The 21123-nt window shown below is 43.4% G+C and overlaps 1 protein-coding gene across 1 annotated transcript; it reads left to right on the plus strand.

Moving 5' to 3' along the window:
- Positions 1-3778: 3778 nt before the first annotated feature.
- CREG1 (cellular repressor of E1A stimulated genes 1) lies at positions 3779-16625 on the plus strand. The gene is made up of 4 exons (XM_004027842.5): positions 3779-4229; positions 9501-9620; positions 11330-11514; positions 15337-16625. Exons 1-4 carry the CDS (start codon positions 3876-3878, stop codon positions 15338-15340), a joined length of 663 nt encoding a protein of 220 aa, XP_004027891.1. The 5' UTR covers positions 3779-3875; the 3' UTR covers positions 15341-16625.
- Positions 16626-21123: the final 4498 nt, after the last annotated feature.

Raw genomic sequence — 21123 nt, forward strand, 5'->3', positions numbered from 1 at the left:
TTTATGTAGTGCCCACTCTGAGCATTGGGAATACGAAGGTGGACAGGATAGACAACATTCCTGCTCTCCCGGAGCTCCCATTCTACCAGTGGAGACAATAAACACGTAGCTAAAAAAATAAATACTGTTATTATAGTATTTATTTTTGTTGTGATGAATTAATGATTGCTATGAAAGAAATAGAGTTGGCTGATGGAGAGTAACTGGGGAAGGCCTCTCGGAAAGAGTGCTCTAGGAGTCACTGCTGAGGAGTGACATCTGAGTGGAGGTCCCGATGGGAGTGAGGTAGCCATGCCAGCAGCTGAGGGAAGAGCATTTTGAGCATAGGGAACAGCAAACACAAAGATAGATACTGAGGTGGCGTGCTTAAAGCCAGAGGGTTTGTAGACCTCATTCTCCTGCTCTGATGCCTGAGACCAAGCTCTAGGCACCTGTTTTGTAATGGAGCTGTAATAGGGTCTATTGCTATTTTGTATGCCAGCAATAAATGATGTAGCAATAAATAATTTTTTTTCATCTTTTTGCAAAAAAATTCACATTGTGAAACTTACAAAAGGCTCATACTTTGCATGTTAATAGAAAAATAAGGCCAGGCATAGTGGCTCATGCCTATAATCCCAGCACTTTGGGAGAATGAGGTGGGAGGACCAATTGAGGCCAGAAGTTCAAGACCAGCCTGGGCAGCATATGAGACCCCATCTCTACAAAAAATTAAAAATTAGCCAGGTGTGGTGGCATACACCTTTAGTCCCAGCTACAAGGGAGTCTGAGGTGGGAGGATCACTTGAGCCCAGGAGTTTGACGCTGCAGTGAGCTGTGAGCCACCACTGCAGTGTAGCCTGGATGACAGAGCAAGACCTTGTTTCAAAAAAAAAAAAAAAAAAAGAGAAAAAGAAAAACAAATAAACAACCACAAGGAAAAAGAAGATATAGGGCTGGAAGAGGCATCAGATATTAATATCATCTAATCCAACTCCTCATTTTAGATGAGAAAATTGGGGCCCAAAGGTAAGATAAAATCCCATGGTCACATGGCACGATAGTGGCAGACCTGAGATTAGAACTCCAAATGTGAGAGTATTCTTTCCTTAACAGGTAAGGGATGAAATGTTTATAACTGGCAGGTACTCAAACTATTTGTATTAATCATTTGTTTTTTAAATGATGAACCCAATTTTCCTCCTTTTGAATTTCTCCCACTTAGTTTTCCATCTATTTTGAAGTTCTTCCAAATTCAGTTGTTATAAAGCAAACCAACTTTGATTAAGCATCCTTCTTACCCCAATGTCGAAATCAGGGTGTGTGACATCATTTGGCCACCAGAGGGCACTGAAGTCTCCTGTTCAGAGTAGATGATCTTGCTTCTGATACACAATTCCTACTGAGTAGTCTGAGAAGTTGGCTGCATATTAGGAGGCTAGGTTTGAGAAGGGAAGTAGCGGTGGGACTTTGGCTCACACACCTGTTGCCCACAGCTGCTCACATGACTGGCCAACAGCAGCTGAGTGAAATTACCTCACCTCTGTTACACAACTCAGCCTCACAGGGCCAGGTGTCTGCCAGAGCCAGCTTTACAAGATGACAAACTCTTGCACTAACACCACCATACAGTCTTTATAACAACAATTACAGTGGAAATTTGAGGTCAGGCCAAAAAGATTAAGACTTGCTCCAAAAAGACGTGACTAAAGCTTAAAGTCATAAAGAATGGAGGCCAGGTGCTATGAGCTTATTGACCAGTTTCCAGAATAGCAGAATCAGGAGCACCCGTGAGAGAATGAGACAGGCCATCTTAGAAGAAGCAAAAGGAATGTCCCTTACATGGAGCAGGGAAGGGCAGCGGGGGCAATAAATTCGTGAAACCGCCGACCCCAAGCTTAATGTCTTAACAGGTCCTGAACTGGTAAGTTCAAATTTGTACATGGGATATTGACAGTAGACTAACAATCCCTTTGTGTGTCTATATGAGGGACTCCTGGGCCAGTAGTTTAAAAGGTCTTGACGGGCAATAACAAATGTTGGTGAGGATGTGGGGAAAAGGAAACCCTTGTACACTGTTGGTGGGAATGTAAATTAGAATAACCGCTATGGAAAAAAATTTGGAGTTCCTCAAAAAATTTAAAATAGAGGTACCATATGATCCAGCAATCCCACAGCTAGGTATATCCCCAAAAGAAAGAAAATCAGTATATAGAGATGTCTGCACTCCTGTGTTTACTGCAGCACTATTCACAACAGCCAAGATTTGGAAGCAACCTAAGTGTCCATCAACAGATGAATGGATAAAGAAAATGTGGTATATATACACGATGGAGTACTATTCAGCTATAAAAAATGAATGGGATCCTGCCTGTCTTTGCAACAACATAGTTGGAACTGGAGGTTATTACGTGAAGTGAAATAAGCCAGGCACAGAAAGACAAACTTCACACATCCTCACTTATTTGTGGGAGCCTAAATGGAAACAATTGAACTCATGGAGATAGACAGTAGAGGGATGGTTACCAGAGGCCAGGAAGGGTAGTGGGGGGACTTGCAGGGGAGGAGTGGGGATGGTTAATGGGTACAAAAAATAGTTAGAATAAGACCTAGTATTTCATAGCACAACAGGGTGACTATAGCCAATAATAATTTAAGTGTACATTTAAAATAACGAAAAGTATAACTGGATTGTTTGTAACACAAAGGATAAATGCTTGAGGCAATGGATACCCCATTTACCCTGATATGACTATTATGCATTGTATGCCTGTAGCAAAATATCTCATGTACCCCATAAATGTATACACCTACTATGTACCCACAAAAATTAAAAATTTTAAAATAAGTAAATAAAAACTTTTTTAAAGGTCTTGAACTTCTGGGCTTCTGCCTAACTTTACTACTAGTGTAAGTGGGCCCCTTGAGATTTCAGCACCCCAGCATTTGTTAGTGACTGAAATAATGAAAATTCTGATCAGGCCCTTGCTTGCACATGTTGACAACTCTCTTTTTGCCCAATATCCCTTGTTCCTACAACATAATCATAAACTGCTGATGTACTGTTTCTTTGTCAAGCAGGAGGAAATAATAACTTCAGGGTTACGAAAAAGTTTGCAGGAGGAATAAGTCCTTTGAAGTACTTTGAGGCCAGCTTCTGTCGCCCAGAAGTCTGATTGTTCAAGGAATTATCTGAGACTGAAGAAACACAGACTTTTTCCCTCGATTCCCTGAAACTCCCCCTCCCTGACTCGCTGGCCGCATAAACACTCTCTGCTTCTTCTTTTTGTTAGGGCGGATTTGAGAGATCTTGCCCTCCCGCCTTCTTGCTTTGGCCAAATCGAATAAACTTTTATCTCCGAGCACCTATATGTCAGTGTTTGGCATCAGCTACACATGGGGTACACGAGCCTGAGTCTGGGCTTCTACAACGCTGGGACCCTCGCTGTTCTTTGGAGCTGATGGTAAATTCAACAGAAAAGAGGCGCATGGGTAGAAAATGCAGCATTTCCTCTCAGATGCCAGATATTCATCTCCAAAGGTATTAAAAGGAGGGGGTGTGTGCCTGTGTAAAGAGGCTGGTCTTTTCCTAGCAGTACGATTTGGGCAAGTTGCTTGATTTCTTTAAGCCTTTCTTTTTCCGCCTGTCAAACAAAACAAAACAAATATCCCATTTAGGACAAATTCACAATCCTTAAAGAGGGCAGGCAGAGCGATTGGAATGCAGATGAACCAATCCCTTCTCCTGCAGGTTGCGGAGCGGCAGAGGGACCCCGCCCCCTGCCTTGTGCTTAGCTCTGATTGGCGCCTCGCGGAGGGGCGGGGCCTGGGCGCGCCGGGCTCCGGCTGGGTCCCTGCAGGTCTTGGGGCCCGGTACTCTGCCTGGAGACACCGCCATGGCCGGGCTATCCCGCGGGTCCGCTCGCGCTCTGCTCGCCGCCCTGCTGGCGTCGACGCTGTTGGCGCTGCTCGTGTCGCCCGCGCGGGGTCGCGGCGGCCGGGACCACGGGGACTGGGACGAGGCCTCCCGGCTGCCGCCGCTACCACCCCGCGAGGACGCGGCGCGCGTGGCCCGCTTCGTGACGCACGTCTCCGACTGGGGCGCTCTGGCCACCATCTCCACGCTGGAGGCGGTGCGCGGCCGGCCCTTCGCCGACGTCCTCTCGCTCAGCGACGGGCCCCCGGGCGCGGGCAGCGGCGTGCCCTACTTCTACCTGAGCCCGCTGCAGCTCTCCGTGAGCAACCTGCGGGTGAGCTGGGGCCCGCGGCTTCCCCAGGCGGGCTGTGGGCGGGGCGGCCACAGAGCGAGCCTTCACTCTCCCCAGAATTCTTCCCGGGAAGTGGAGCGTGGCTCGAACGGCTGTTGCTTCTCTGCCGCGCAGGCAGGTGGGCGTTGCAGCGTCCCAGATGTTGGGCAGCTGGGTACCAGGAATTTCGCACAAGCCTCCGCCACTGGGCCACGCACCTGGGGTAAATTCTCTGCCAGCAGCCCGAGGACTTCTCATCCCTGAGTGGTTCTCAGTCGTCTTGGGGCCCAGTGTCTCTATTAACTGTGCTCCTATTCTTTTTTTTTTTTCTTCCCCTTTGAGACAGAATCTCACTTTGTGGCCCAGGCTGGAGTGCAGTGGCGCTATCTCAGCTTACTGCAACCTCTGCCTCCCAGGTTCAAGCGATTCTCGTGCCTCAGCCTACCGAGTAGCTGGGATTACAGGTGCGTGCCACCACACCCGGCTAATTTTTGTATTTTTAGTAGAGGCGGGGTTTCACCATGTTGGCCAGGCTGGTCTCAAACTCCTGACCTCACGTGATCCACCCATCTCAGCCTCCCAAAGTGCTGGGATTACAGGCGTGAACCACCGCGCCCTGCCTGGGCTCCTATTCTTAAAGGTTTTACAGGGCATAGAGATTGTTAGGTATTTAAGCACTTTAATATGTGACTTCAGGGTTTCTCACTCTCTTACCCTTCCTGAATTAAGCTTTTCCCTCCTGCAGCAAGAAGCTAACGTACAATATCATGGACGATTACAATGATTACTGCAGTCTTTAGGCCTCCACAGGCATAGTGGCTCCTCAGTAAGATGCAGAGCTGATTGAAGGTGTATCTCTTCCTCGCCCTTTGCCCACCTTCTGGTGCAGGGCCACACTTACAACTCTGATGGATCTCTGCTGTCTCAGGGATGGGGTCACAGACACCCGGCTTGGGAGGCCGGAGACACACAGAGTCCAGGAATGGAGCCTGATTTGATGGAGGGTCTTTTTGACAAAGCTCTCACATTTGAGTTCAACTCTGAAAGTACAACATTGTTGATAAAGACAGGATGTAAGAAACTGATGCTTGATTAATCACTTTTCCATTTGCCTTCCATTCGTTGTCTCTTCTATTAATTCTTTGAAGTAGGTGTTATATACCCCATTCTGCAGATGAAGAACTTGAGGCCTACCTAGGTTAAGTAACTTGTTTAAAGCCAGCGGGCAAACCCCTAGTTTCATCTCAGGTTCATCTTTCTTCAAACCACCTGTCACAGGCTGGTGGCCCATCAGCTGAATATGTCCCACAGACCAGTTTGGCCTACACAAAGTTCTGTTTTGTTTTTAATAAATTTGAATTTGTTACCAACATTTTAAAATTTGGATTTTACTTTAAAATGTAAGTCTCTAACTTTTCTTGAAAAATGGGAAGATCCAGTGACACTGTGGGCCTGCATTCTCTGAGCAAAAACAGAAGTAGTGCCCTCTTTTAGCTAAGGCAGATACACCCCAGTTCACCATTTTCTTATTCCCAGCCCATTCCACACTTTTAGGCGTTTGCTCAAAACAAACTCACTCCACTCCATCAGTGGTACTCAACTTTGACTGCAAATCATAGTCACCTAAGAAGGCTTTAAAAATGGGATGCCAAGGTATTTTATTGAAAGCACATTTTATTTTAAGACAACACCCCTTCCCGCCTCCCCACAAACCACTCCCTGATGATTCTAATGGGGGAGGAGGGAGATTGACCAATACATAATCATATTTAAATTTGTGAGGTGACTAGGGAGTTGCTGGTATTATTGTCCCCATTTAGGAAGTGAGGAAACACAGACTCAGAGGTGCAGGGACTTACCCTGTGACTAGCCAGCTAATGGCTGTCAGGTAGAACTTTAGCCCAGGTCTTTCATGTTTCTAGAAATAGACAGGACAGTGGCAAGGAACCTACCCAGGGCTTTAGGTTTCCATGATGGCAGTGAAAAGAAGTGGCCACATTAGAATTTGTCTGACTTGATTCCATCAATTAGCAGGTCAAAGTTTCTGCTTTTTTCTTTTCCTCCTCCTGACCTCCAGGGTGCTCTGCATTTCTTCTCATTGACGGGGTGAAATCATTCAGAATGAACAAGAAGACCTAGGTTTGGGACCATTTCTCATGTGTAAAATGCCTGTCCTCTGTAACTTAGAGATATGTTGTGAGCTTCAAATGTACTTACCACTGGGCTGTTTCTTTTGTATGTCTCTTTCTTTGTGGCATTTTTGTATAGTAAATGTCTGTAGGACAGTGTTGCTGATGTTAGCTTATAATGGGACCATGTTTGGCTGCAGAGCCAGTGAGTCTGAAGGGAAATCTTGGGGTTTGATTATTTGCACCAAGACCTCTTACTATTAGCCTCCCTTCCATTTTGGCATTCTTTTCTTGTGATGTGCCCCTTTCTGTTCTGGTCATTCTTGGTTTTTTTTCTCTGACCCACTAAAATAAGTATCCCTCAAAGTCAGTTTCCTACTCTTTTGTTCCCTGTAACGATCCTCAGAAGATTGTATACACTCTCGTTGTATACACTCTCTTCTAGTCCTTACTAGGACTCACTTCCAGATGTGTGTCCATTTCTGACCTCTTCAAAGTTCTCTATATTTCTGCTTGCTGTTCATTTTTACTTCATTACTTTGCCACCACTTCAAATTCAACACGTTTAAATCCAGTCCTCCTTCCTCCTGAAACAAGCTGCTTTTGATCTTCTGCATTTCTGTTAGTGGAATTATTGTTTTCTCAGTAAACCCAGTTGGTTCTCACTGCCTCCCCAAACCCCTCAGTTCCCAAGTCCTGACAGTTTTTTGTTGCCTTCTTTACCTCTGTCCTTGCCCCTTCCTCTTCATTCCGGCCACCTCATCCTTAAGCTTATCATCTCATGCCTAAAAGTACTAGAACAACTCTTACATAGTCTTCCTGTCTGCCCCATCCACCTTGCCTACCCAAATAGATTAACAAAAATACCTGTTACAACATTGCCCTCTGGCCAGAAACCTTTAACAATACCCAACTGCCTATAGCTGCATAGGAGCTACCTGGGATGTTTGTTTAAAATGCATATAGAGGCGGGTGAGGAGGCTCCAGCCTGTAATCCCAGCACTTTGGGAGGTCAAGGTGAGCGGATCACCTGAGGTCAGGAGTTTGAGACCAGCCTGGCCAATATGGTGAAACCCACCTCTACTAAAAATACAAAAATTAACTGGGTATGGTGGTGTACGACCGTAGTCCCAGCTATTTGGGAGGCTGAGTTGAGAGCATCAGTTGAGCCTGGGAGGCAGAGGTTGCAGTGAGCTGAGATCACGCCATTGCACTGCAGCCTGGGTGACAGAGCTTGATTCTGTTTCTAAATAAATAAAATGCAGATAGAGGACAGCTTGGTGGCTCATGCCTGTAATCCCAACACTTTGGAAGGCCGAGGTGGGAGGATCACTTGAGTCTAGGATTTTGAGACCAGCCAGGGCAACATAGTGAAACTCCATGTCTACAAAAAATAAAAAAATATTAGCTGGGTTTGGTGATGCACATCTATAGTTCCAGCTACTCAGGAGGATGAGATGGGAGGATCACATAAGCCCTGGAGGTTGAGGCCACAATGAGCCGTGATTGTGCCACTGCACTGGGTGACTGCCTGGGTGACAGAGTGAGACACTGTCTTAAAAGAAATATTGCAGGCCAGGTGCGGTGTCTCACGCCTGTAATCCCAGCACTTTGGGAGGCTGAGGTGGGTGGATCACAAGGTCAGGAGTTCAAGACCAGCCTGGCCAACATGATGAAACCCGGTCTCTACTAAAAATACAAAAATTAGCTGGGTGTGGTGGCACACACCAGTAATCCCAGCTACTCGGGAGGCTGAGGCAAGAGAATCGCTTGAACTTGGGAGTTGGAGGTTGCAGTGAGCTGAGATTGCACCACTGCACTGCAGCCTGGGTGACAGAGCAAGACTCCGTCTCAAAAAAAAAAAAAAAAAAAAAAAAAATTTCAGTTATTTGGGTTGGGAGTGAAGCCTGTTTCAACATTTTAACCCAAATCAGCATTTTATCAAGCTCTCCAGGCAGGTGGTTCTTAGAAAACAGTGCCTAAGGTTGGCCCACAAATTACCATCTAGACTCCTTAACTTAGAATGGAGCCCTCTCCACTCCCAACCCCAGCCTCCTCCCGTAGGAAAGCCCCTCTTTCCAGCAAATCAGGTTTCTTGGTACTGTTCATCAAGTCTTAGGCTCACCCAGTTCTGTGTTTTTTGCAGTCAGTGTCTCCTCTCCCTTTAATATGTCCTCCCACCTTCTATCCTGGTTTTGAATATATTATAAAGCTCCTTATAGTTCCTCTATCACTCTAGTCTATGCTGGACATACACATTTGTTTATGTCTGCCTTTTCAACCAGATTATAAACTTACAGAGGGAGAGAGTTTACCTGAGTGTCCCCCTCCCCCTCTTTGGTCTCCTGTGGTGCCTTGCCTAATAGTTTCTAGACAGTGACTATTTGGCTAAATGATTTCAAAGAAATCTCTTTATGACTCTTTGTTTTGATGGGTCAGTGTGAAATGGCAAAATTCTCCACACAAGACACTTAGAGCTTAAAGAGCTAAATAGTCTAAAATGCAATGTGTGAATTTTGCTATAATCTGTCAACAGTGCCTTTTATGAAGTTGATTTCTGAATAAGAAAGCATTAAGAATTTTACTTGTGTTACTTTTTGAATGTGGGATAAAACTCATTGTTACTAAAGCAGGAATGAACAACTTCTCCAGTTTTGAAATCACATGACAGTTTCTGCTAATGTAAGATAACCAAGCAGCATGATTCAGCTACTTTCTTGCTTAAATCGCATAGTTAGCCAGTTGAGCAACTGTGGTGTTTTTAGCGATGGTTTTGTATTAGAGTTTAACCCTTTAAATCTTTCAGTGAAGCCTATAGAACAGCCTTGAATTTGGGTGTCACTATAATTATAATTCTTCTGATGAATATGGAATAAATTCAGGGTTTCAGAAAAAGTATATTGAAATAATTTTTACCAAGTCAGTTCATTTTAAATATGAACCCCCGCACCCCCTTTGGGGAGTGGTCAGGATACTTTCCAAGTATTATTTTCGCCTGAGTGGAAGGTGATGTTTTACGATTCATTGTTTCGTGGAAGACCAGTCAAGCTCTAGTTGCATACAAGTCATGTATGCAACTTTTGAAATTTATTACCTCTCCAGAAACCATATTTCACATGAGAGCATCTTCATTTTCTCTCTATAGGAGAATCCATATGCTACACTGACCATGACTTTGGCACAGACCAACTTCTGCAAGAAACATGGATTTGATCCACAAAGTCCCCTTTGTGTTCACATAATGCTGTCAGGAACTGTGACCAAGGTAAGTAGTTATCCTACGGGAAGGGAGATGGTTTCAGAACACCGTCGTATTCACAATGAAAGAATAGATCATTTTTCTTTTGAGACAGAGTCTCACTCTGTCTCCCAGGCTGGAGTGCAGTGGTGTGATCTTGGCTTACTGCACCCTCTGCCTCCTGGGTTCAAGCGAGTCTTGTGCCTCAGCCTCCCTAGTAGCTGGGATTACAGGCACACACCACCACACCCAGCTAATTTTTGTATTTTTAGTAGAGATGGGCTTTCACCATGTTGGCCAGGCTGGTCTCAAACTCCTGACCTCAAGTGATCCACCCACCTCGACCTCCCAAAGTGCTGGGATTACAGGCGTGAGCCACTATGCCTGGCAGAATAGATCTTTTGAGAGTGAAATGCAGTTGATTTGTGATTGCCATGCCCAGTCAGAACATGTTCTATTCTAATAGGTGAAGTAATTCCATGAAAACCAAACGTTTTGATAAGTTGCTTTCGTATAGATGTTAAATAAGATATGACAAAAATGAATGATTTTCTGAAGCCAAGCAGATGTAACAACTATGAAGCTCCTGTATATAAAGTTATTCTTACTAAAGAGCATCTGGTTGACCAAAGCCCTCTACTCTCCATTACATTTTACATTGGTATAATGTTTTTTCATGTCTGGGCTCCTTGTCTCCATATTTTAACAGTGGCTTAAAGCAGAGAAAACAAGTAGGCCAACCAGAGGACTATCCATTACTGAAAACTGGAAGTGAATTTAGTTTGGATTGCCTGCTGAAGGGAAGAGGTCAAATACAATCTCAGGAAGAGCAGTGGGCATGGTGTCAGGAGTGCTGATCTGATTACCCAGCCAGCAGATTTGCTCTTTGACCATGTCAATCATTAATGCCTCAGAGAAGTGTTATTTATGGTCTGTAAATTCTTTGTGGATGCATCTCTAGTTGAGTGTCCTTCACTGGCAGGAAAAAGATGGAGGAGCAGCACATGCTTTTGAGTTCTGTTATGTGGCTTCTAAACATTTTTATCCTTCAGTACATTCATCTGTATGTTTAACATGTCCATGTTATGGGATAAATATGCTAAACATTACATGTCTTAGGCACCAGTAATGTTACAGTACTTAGTGCTAGTTATTCTAATAGCTCAAAATGCCTTTTTACCAATGAAAGTTGGTATTATACTTACAGTGGTTTCCCACTTCGTTGTATCTGTTATCACCAACAATTGAAATCTTTATTCTCTGCATTCTTTACATTTCCTTTATTTTCTCTTGATTCCTTAAGGTTAAGATCAAGATTTACAACTAAGTAAACTCTTAGGATTTATAGAATGCTAGAATCACACATCTTTTTTTTTTTTGAGATGGAGTCTCGCTCTGTCACCCAGGCTGGAGTGCAGTGGCGCGATCTCGGCTCACTGCAAGCTCCGCCCCCCGGGTTCATGCCATTTTCCTGCCTCAGCCTCCTGAGTAGCTGGGACTACAGGTGCCCACCACCACGTCTGGCTAATTTTTTTTTTTTTTAGTAGAGATGGGGTTTCACCGTGTTAGTCAAGATGGTCTGAGTCTCCTGACCTCGTGATCCGCCCACCTCGGCCTCCCAAAGTGCTGGGATTACAGGTGTGAACCACTGCGCCCGGCCTAATCACACATTCTTAACAAATGAGAAGATAAAGTGTTACTGCTATAAGAATGTTTATTTCATATATGTCCTTTAGGTGAATGAAACAGAAATGGATATTGCAAAGCATTCGTTATTCATTCGACACCCTGAGATGAAAACCTGGCCTTCCAGCCATAACTGGTTCTTTGCTAAGTTGAATATAACCAATATCTGGGTCCTGGACTACTTTGGTGGACCAAAAATCGTGACACCAGAAGAATATTATAATGTCACAGTTCAGTAAGTACTTACACATCTTTCACCTAAGATTGCCGCCCTTACAGCCATCCTCAGCCTTCTAAGGCAAGGGGGATTTAACCGTTTCATGTGCCCTGGACATCCTGGGCAGTCTGGTAAAGCCGCTGACCCCTTCTCAGAATAATGTTTTAAACACATAAAATACAGAGGATTAAGAAGAAAATCAACTATAATGAAATGCATTTATAAAAATATTTGTAAATGTGTGGTATAATCGTTTTATTAATATATTAAATATAAGATCTAGTAATAAGTCTATTACTTTTTCTTTTTTTTTCAAGACAGAGTCTTACTTACTCTGTCACCCAGGCTGAGTGCAGTGGCACCATCTCAGCTCATTGCAGCCTCCACCTACTGGGTTCAAACGATTCTTGTGCCTCAAGCCTCCCAAGCAGCTGGGAATACAGGCATAGACCACCACACCCAGCTGATTTTTTGTATTTTCATAAAGAGGGTGGTGTCGAACTCCTGAGCTCAGGCGGTCTGCCTGCCTCAGCCTCCCAAAGTGCTAGGATTACAGGCATGAGTGACCATGCCTGGCCTTTTCTGTGCTTTTAAAGTAGTGAGGATTGAAGACAATATTTTAAGACATCTGCAACACCTGTGACATGATACGAAAGTATCTGTGATTTCTCTATTTCTGTTGGAGACAGTCACAGATAGGCTGTCACCCTGTGGTTTATTCCCTACATTCATTATTGAAGGAAATGATACATTCAGTTAGAGCCTAATGAAAATGAAAAAAAAAATTTTTGAGCCAAGTTCGTAGACCCCCGAACTCTGTCTACAGGCCTGGGCACCAGGTTGAGACTCCATTTTAAGGCTATGCTTGTTGGGCCCTGAACAGAGCCCAGTTATGACCCACGATGGCATTTTCTCATGTGGCTTAGACTCAGGTGCTCCTGGACTGTGAATGCCCTTCATCTGAGTCTGAGCAAGTAACCCCCTCCCATCAGCCCCAGTACTACAAATGCCTATGGGGATGTGTGGTTTATCCCACCAAGAAGTGCTTGGAAGGGAGGAGGCTGAGACAAAAGAGGCCATGGGAGAAAATAAAGCCCAGGACCTGAAGACAGAAAGGGAAAGGAAAGAAGAGTGTAATTGGAGTCTTTGGAGTTAGCTAAGGGTTCAAATAAGGGAATACAAGGGACTGGTGCTTCTCCCAGGTGACACAGGGAATTCTGGCATATCTGGGGAGGTGATAAGAACAGTAACAATAACAGCTAGTGTCCATTGTTTATTACTGGCTGGGTGCTATACTGGCTACTTTTCATGTATTAACTCATTCAGTTCTCACCACATCCCTTTCTTGTGCAACCTTCCACCGCAACAGGTAGGTGCTGTTTTTCCGCATGTGTGAGATGGAAAGCTGATGCACAGAGAACAAACTGGCCTAAACTGTTTGTTCTTGCAGCCAGGAAGTGGTGGTGCTGGGACTCAAACCCAGGCATTCTTGCTCCAGAGCCATCACCTGACTTCTATCCATGATGCTGTACTTCTCCCCTGGCTGCCTCACTGGTAGCTGGCCAGGCTCCTAGCTCAGTGTAATTTATAATGCACTTTCTGCTTGTAATGATTGACTGCTGTTTCAGGAGATTACGGTGATGATACTAAGGTAGACTTGTAGGTTGTAGGTCATTTGAGGGCTTAAATTCTTAGCATTTATTTAATCTGTGTCTTTTTCAATTGTAGAACAGTTCCATGTTGAACTATTGACTCCCTACCATGATTGGAAATTTCTTGACAGTAAAGCTCAGTTTTGTTTCGTTTCTATTTTTTTTCAATTCCAAGCAGGGCCTAGGACAGTGTGTGTCATAGAGCAGGTGTTTAGGAATGACTGTCTGGCTCATTACTTGAGACAAACACTCTCACACTCTGTTGGAATAAAGAATCCCACAGTACTGGCGCTTGTTTTGCTGCTGTGCATGCAGGAGAGGCACGGGCCACTGGTCGTCTTCTGGGCCGGCAAAGCCATCTGACTTCATAGGAATATAGAGGTAGCAATTACAACTTTATTCCCTGGCAACAAATTATCAGGATGACTGTTAAGAAGGGCCTGCTCTTCGAAGTTAAAGTTTACTTTCACAGGACATAATCTCTGAAGCGCAGTTATCTTTGTATAAATAACATGCCCAAAGGCAGTGCCTGGTTTAATAACAAAATAAAACTGTTTTCCTATAAGTCTCCACACTGAATAAGTGAGTAAAACAGATACTTTTGAGATTCCCACTTTATTATGCTGACAAAGGAGCACTTCTCTGCAGCACAGAGATAGAACATTTTTCCCTTGTCCTGAGAGGAGGCCCAAAGCCTAGAGCAGATGTGACTCTTCTGAGGCAGTGCACCAGAACCCGAGGGATGGGCAGGGCCTGCAAGCTGCCCGCTCTGACCGGGTGCCTCTGGCTAGGAATTGTCCATCTCCAAGTCTAGGAGTGCCCCCACTAATCCCACCCACCAGGTTTGCCACCAGAGCTGTTTAATAGTCCGGGGAGTGTACAGTGATATCTGTGAGGACCAGGGCCCCCATCTTCTTGGAGAACCACCCACAGGGGCCTCACAGGCGTTCTGGAGCTTCCCCACATTGGCAGCCACCTTGCTTGGCTTGCCCAGATCGGTTTTGGAAGGTATTATTCCTCCAAATACCACGAAGCCCTCTGCATCTGAAATCTGTTTCACACAGATGGAGACTGCCACTTGTGAGAGCTGATATGGAGCTTAACTGAATGTGGTTTGCCTCATTGGACTGTTGGGTGAAGACCCCGTGAGCATGTTTGCATGCTCAGTGGAAGGCTTAAATGTCTACATGAAGCATTTGCTGGCACCCTGGAATAAGCAGTTCTTTTTTTTTTTTTTTTTTGAGATGGAGTCTCACTCTGTTGCTCAGGCTGGAGTGTGGTGGTGCGATCTCAGCTCACTGCAAGCTCTGCCTCCTGGGTTCATGCCATTCTCCTGCCTCAGCCTCCTGAGCAGCTGGGACCACAGGCACCTGCCACCACGCCTGGCTAATTTTTTGTATTTTTAGTAGAGGCAGGGTTTCATCATGTCAGCCAGGATGGTCTCAATCTCCTGACCTCGTGATCTGCCCACCTCGGCCTCCCAGAATGCTGGGATTACAGGTGTGAGCCACCACGCCCGGCCAACAAGCAGTTCTTATAAGCATAAGCATTGCTTTTGACCACTGTTAAGTCTGGGCAGCAGCATGTTTGTGCTAAGCCTCATTTTATCTCCTCTGGCGCACATCCAGATATTTCCTAGCAAACACACAGGTAACAAAAGGTCATGGATTACAGACTTGCCCAGTCTTGATACCTAGAGATGGATTCCCTGGTTGGTGGCAGCAGAAAGGGGGAAAGTTCACCTCCCAGCTGTGGTCACTATCACTGGGCAATGGCTAATCACTGCTCTTCTGCCCTGATGTTCAGGACCCCTTCTGTTCTCAACTATTTTTGTCTTTTAAGCCTTCGGATATTCTTAAATGAGATAACAACAGCAGCCATGGCAGTGGCCTGCTTCTTGCTACATCCTAGTAGCGTTTATCAAAGTGTGTCAGAATCATACTTGGAGAGGAGGGTTGTTGCTAAAATGAGGATTCCTAGGCCCCACCCTCAACCTATTGAAACCAAAACTCAGGAATCTGCATTTTAACAAGCCCAAGTGGTTATTTAGTATATTCTAGTGGTTGAAATGAACTGAAAATCTTAATTTAGATCAGAAATTTTATCTAGTCCTTCCCTAGAATGAATTAATTTTTAAGATTTGTTAACCCAGTTTAACAAAATAATTCTTCTCTGTTCCCCTTTCTAGGTGAAGCAGACTGTGGTGAATTTAGCAACACTTATGAAGTTTCTTAAAGTGGCTCATACACACTTAAAAGGCTTAATGTTTCTCTGGAAAGCGTCCCAGAATATTAGCCAGTTTTCTGTCACATGCTGGTTTGTTTGCTTGCTTGTTTACTTGCTTGTTTACCAGTAGAGTTGACCTGTTACTGGATTTCCTGGAAGATGTAGTAGCTACTTTTTTCCTATTTTGAAGCCATTTTCATAGAGAACTATCCTTCACTATAATCAAATAAGTTTTGTCCCATCAATTCCAAAGATGTTTCCAGTGGTGCTCTTGAAGAGGAATGAGTGCCAGTTTTAAATTGCCCATTGGCATTTGAAGGTAGTTGAGTATGTGTTCTTTATTCCTAGAAGCCACTGTGCTTGGTAGAGTGCATCACTCACCACAGCTGCCTCCTGAGCTGCCTGAGCCTGGTGCAAAAGGATTGGCCCCCATTATGGTGCTTCTGAATAAATCTTGCCAAGATAGACAAACAATGATGAAACTCAAATGGAGCTTCCTACTCATGTTGATTTATGTCTCACAATCCTGGGTATTGTTAATTCAACATAGGGTGAAACTATTTCTGATAAAGAACTTTTGAAAAACTTTTTATACTCTAAAGTGATACTCAGAACAAAAGAAAGTCATAAAACTCCTGAATTTAATTTCCCCACCTAAGTCGAGACAGTATTATCAAAACACATGTGCACACAGATTATTTTTTGGCCCCAAAACTGGATTGCAAAAGAAAGAGGAGAAGAATATTTTGTGTGTTCCTGGTATTCTTTTATAAGTAAAGTTTACCCAGGCATGGACCAGCTTCAGCCAGGGACAAAATCCCCTCCCAAACCACTCTCCACAGCTTTTTAAAAATACTGCTACTCTTAACAATTACCTAAGGCTTCCTCAACTGCCCCAAATCTCTTAATAGCTTCTAGTGCTGCTACAATCTAAGTCAGGTCACCACAGGGAAGAGAACATGGCATTAAAAGAATCACATCTTCAGAAGAGAAGACACTAATATTATTACCCATATACATGATTTCAGAAGATGACATAAGATTCCTCTTAAAGAGGAAGTGTCAGGAATCAAGCCACTGAATCCTTAAAGAGAAAAGTTGAATATGAGTCATTGTGTCTGAAAACTGCAAAGTGAACTTAACTGAGATCCAGCAAACAGGTTCTGTTTAAGAAAAATAATTTATACTAAATTTAGTAAAATGGACTTCTTATTCAAAGCATCAATAATTAAAAGAATTATTTTAATGAAATGTGTTGGATTCGTTTTCTTAAACATAGACATTAATATTTATTACACTTTGTTTTATTGTCTACTGTCGAAATAGCATGTTCCTAAATCAGTTACTGGCTGTTTCAAAACTTGAAGTGAATAATACCACTCTTTCTAACTGGCAAAAAGCTCATTATGTCCTAAAATTCTGGGCATGGCCAGATCTAGCCGTTGTCACAGGTTCTGCCTCAGGGATTTGGTTGCCAGTGTACCTTGTGATAGAATTAGGTTGAGGGCAGCTATTTGGGTTTCTTTCTTTACCCACTTAGTGAGTTTTTTCTCCAGCATTTGGAACCACATAAATACATATCGACATTCAGGTAAGATCTAGTTATTATACAGAGTAAAGTCAACCAGTGTTTCACAGCAGGCGCTGCAGATTCTTTTATAATTGAATGTGCCAGAATATGTCACTGTTAATATTCCAGTTAGCCACTAGGGGGCACTGTGGACTACTCTGTGCAAGTTTGGGTTTCTTACACAGCCAAATCAAGCCCCTAGGAATAATGCCCTGGGTTAGGAGCTGGAGTAAATGCAGCTCAGCAGGGGCAAGAGGAGAAGCAGAGGCCTGATTTGGTGCTGCTGCTGCTGCTAGGTTTTCCTGGGTTTATCATTCCCTCCACACCATGTGCTTCTACATCAGGCTTCTGGTCCCCTTGCACCCCACCTGCTGCAGAAGGAGAACAGATCCCTGGGCTCAAACAGCTAGGAGATGAGTGTCTTAAACTGGGGTGGGGACGGGGAGTCAGCCTTGGTGCAGAGAGCAGGACAGGCCCTGATAGAGAAAGATAAAAGTGTAAAGAGGGGCCGGGCGCGGTGGCTCACGCCTGTAATCCCAGCACCTTGGGAGGCCGAGGCAGGTGGATCACGAGATTAGGAGATCGAGACCATCCTGGCTAACACGGTGAAACCCGGTCTCTACTAAAAATACAAAAAATTAGCTGGGCGTGGTGGCAGGCGCCTGTAGTCCCAGCTACTCGGAAGGCTGAGGCAGGAGAATGACGTGAACCCGGGAGGCGGAGCTTGCAGTGAGCTGAGACCGCGCTACTGCACTCCAGCCTGGGTGATGGAGCGAGACTCCGTCTCAAAAAAAAAAAAAAAAAAAAAAAGGTGGGAAGAGGGAGTAGCTCAGGAGCCTGAAGCTACAGAGTCCAGACAGCTGCGTTTGGCAGATGCTATCTTGACCATCCTTCTGCACTCAGCTGGTCAAGGCCATTTGTCTTTACCAACCATGGCCAATAATCATAGTTTATTCTGTCTTCTAGTCCAGGTTCAAAGTCCTTGACAGGTATGTGGGGGAGTGGAGAAAAATCTTTATGAAATGTGACGAAGTTCAATGAAATAAATGCATCAGATATTCTGAGGAGGTTGCTAGTGTGATGTTCCCTTCTTAGTAGTATTTAGACTGAAGATCACAAAGTAATTGAAAAGGAGACTACTTTCTTTTAAGGGAGCATGTTTTTCAGTTTTAGTACTGAGGAAATAATGCTCTAATTTGTGTAATGCTGGTTGGTCAGTGTTTCCTAGGGGAATTCCAAACTGTCACTTCAAAACCAAGTGTTCTATAAATTTTCATTAGAGAAGACAATTATAATTTAATTATAATTCCTTTTGGAATTAAGGGGGGTACAAATCAATAAAATGTAAATTTTTCCGTTTTTTCTTTAAGATTTATTGTAAGACATTTGTATAGGAAATGTGGAGAATAAAAAGTTTGAAATTTATAACCTCACCAACCAGCATGGTTGCTAATATTTTGGGTGTGTTTTCTTGGGAGTGATGTTTAAACATAGTCAAGATCTTGCTGTTTAATGAATGTGTATCATGCTTCTTTCACTTTATCATAAACAACTGTGTTCCTAGAAGCCATTCACAAGGATGGCTGAGAATGGCTGCAGAATATTTCATCAGATCAATATAAGCAGGCCACCAAATAATGGTCTGCATTGGGACTCTGTTGCTAGTGACAAGAAACCTAAGTCAAAGTTGTTTAAATAAAAAGAGTTCATTGATCTTATATTATTCAGAACTTGGCTTTCATTTCCTGGCTCCTCTTTCTGCCGTGTTAGTTTTCATTGCAGCCAGCAATCTTACCGCCAAGAGGACGTGTCCTTCCTAGCTGGGCCCTAGCCATTCCTGAATAATCACTGTGTCTGGGAATGGGGTGCCCTCTTTGGCTGAACTTGAGTAGTGTGGCTTCTCCTGGAGTTGCGGGTTCACTCAGCACCATCAGAATCACAGAGACTGGGAGAATGTAGAAGGGGGACTCCTGCAATGAAAAGAGTGCTTATGCGAACTGAAGGAACACTGAGCAGGCAAAAACCAAAGGCTATTAGCATTTTCTCCAGTTTTTGCACATTTAGGTTACTTTCAGTTTTTTCCTCTTATAAAAGAAAAGTCTTACACATAAAATATTTTCTACATTTCTGTTTATTTCCTTAGATTCCCAGCAGTGGAATTTCCAAGCCAAAAGCTTTTGGTACATGTTATAAATTGCTTTTAAGAATGTGTATCAATTATAATGTCCAGTGTTTGCTTTAAAACATTCTAGCAAAGATAAAAGTATAGGGGATTAGATGAGGAGAAATTGGCAAAATGGTAACAGTTGAAGCTAGGTGATGTGCCTGGAGATTCATTTTGCTATTATTCTCTTTTGTGTATGTCTGAAAATTATAAAGATTTCTAAATTGAATTGAAAAAAAATTAAAGAATTGAGGATCTAGAGAGGTTAAGTGCTTTCCCAAGCCCACCCAGTTCTGGTCTCCAGGCTTTAAATCCTGGCCATTTCTTCTACTCCACACTAAATTGGCATGTGGTCATATTGTTTGAGACACAGATTATGCCAGCGTAAGGCTTCCTGACTCTTCTTTACCCCACAACACACCAAGGCAGGAATGCAGAGCTAATCTGTGTTTGTGGGTGGGGAGGGGGCATGAGTAGTGGGTGCTAGGGAGCTAGATAACAAGTTTGACTTGGTGATTCAGGAGTTCAATAGAGATTTCTTGAAATGATGTTTTCAGTAAAATTTTGGAAAATACATAATAATGGGGGAGGGGGGAGAATTTATATCAATGAACAGCCCTGCAAGCAGTGTATGAAAGTGCTTACTCTGTGATGGGTTAAAATAGTGTGTTATTTTAATTGGCAATTCTTAAGGTTACTAATAACATTGAACATTAACATTTATTTTGGTTTATTTTTCCTCATTGAAAACTGTCAATTTATATTCTTTGTCCACTTATGTCTGGGGGATCATTTTAAAAAATTGATCTTGCTGAATTCTGTATATTAAGTCTATGAAATCATTTAGTTAGTAAATTTGTTGCTAATACTCAGTTTTCCTTTTAAGTTATTTTGTTTAAAACCTATAGATTTTCCATTTCTATAGAAGAAATTAACATAATATTTTTCCCTTGACTTCTTTAAGTTTAATTTCCTTTAAACTTGGTATGTTTGTTTCCTTTGAGAAATTTGATAAATGTCAATTCAGATTTTCAAATTGTTATGTTTAATTTTTATACTTTTTAATCCTTTAGAATGCATTTTGTGTATAATGTTCTTCACTTTTTTGGATGACAAACCCAAATTATGCTTAGCTTTTGTAGTCTAGATGTGAACCCAAATCTAAGCATAGCTTTCTCAGCAGTGAGGATGTAAATGAGTTAGGGCCATCGGCCTGGCCTGCTGGACAGTCTGTCTGAGAGACACTCTGTATCCCTTAGCTTGAACTTGAGGGATTGGGATTGGCAAAGAAGCATGGTTCTGATAATATTCTCATAACCTTTGGAGGTTGTCTAACACACACACACACACACTCCTTAGCTAGATTCTCAAGTCCCACCACAATAAAACTTCAGCTGGCTCTCCCAACATTATCTGCCATTCCTCAGTGTATCCTATGCCATGACCAGCCAATCTGATCTGGTTATACCCCAAACTTTTCCCTTTGGACTTTTCCACATGCTCCTCCCTTAGCCAGGCATCTCCTACCTCCTCATCTCCCTCACTTTTCAGGAGTAGGTAGTCCTTTGAAGGCCGAGTCTGCATCTGATTGATTTATCACTGTAGCCCCAAAACACCAAGTGTCAATATTCCATTACATGGAGTAACCCCTCAATGAAATTTTAACAAACGTTTTGCTTACAGACTTTGTACTTTAGTGAATATAGTGGAAGATGGAGGTTGGACCTCCAACTTGCTGTGTGACTTAGAATGAAGTGATTTGTTTCAGTGAAGGCACATTTAATCCCAAGCACTTGGCAAATCTCAAGGAGACTTTGCTTGGCACCCCAGACATCAGCCTCCATTAAGGAATGGCATTCCACATTACAGGCTTGGATGGAGACATCTGTCTTGTGGGCACGCTGAGCAACTCTGCCACAAACATTCCATGAGGAAGCAAAGGATTTCGAAGTGAGTTAATTATCATGTCTTTGATTTTTCAGATTTGGCGGACTATGTCTCATTTTTCTGTTCCC

The sequence above is a fragment of the Gorilla gorilla genome, chromosome 1 (assembly GCF_029281585.2).
Source record: "Gorilla gorilla gorilla isolate KB3781 chromosome 1, NHGRI_mGorGor1-v2.1_pri, whole genome shotgun sequence".
Classification (NCBI taxonomy): domain Eukaryota; kingdom Metazoa; phylum Chordata; class Mammalia; order Primates; family Hominidae; genus Gorilla; species Gorilla gorilla.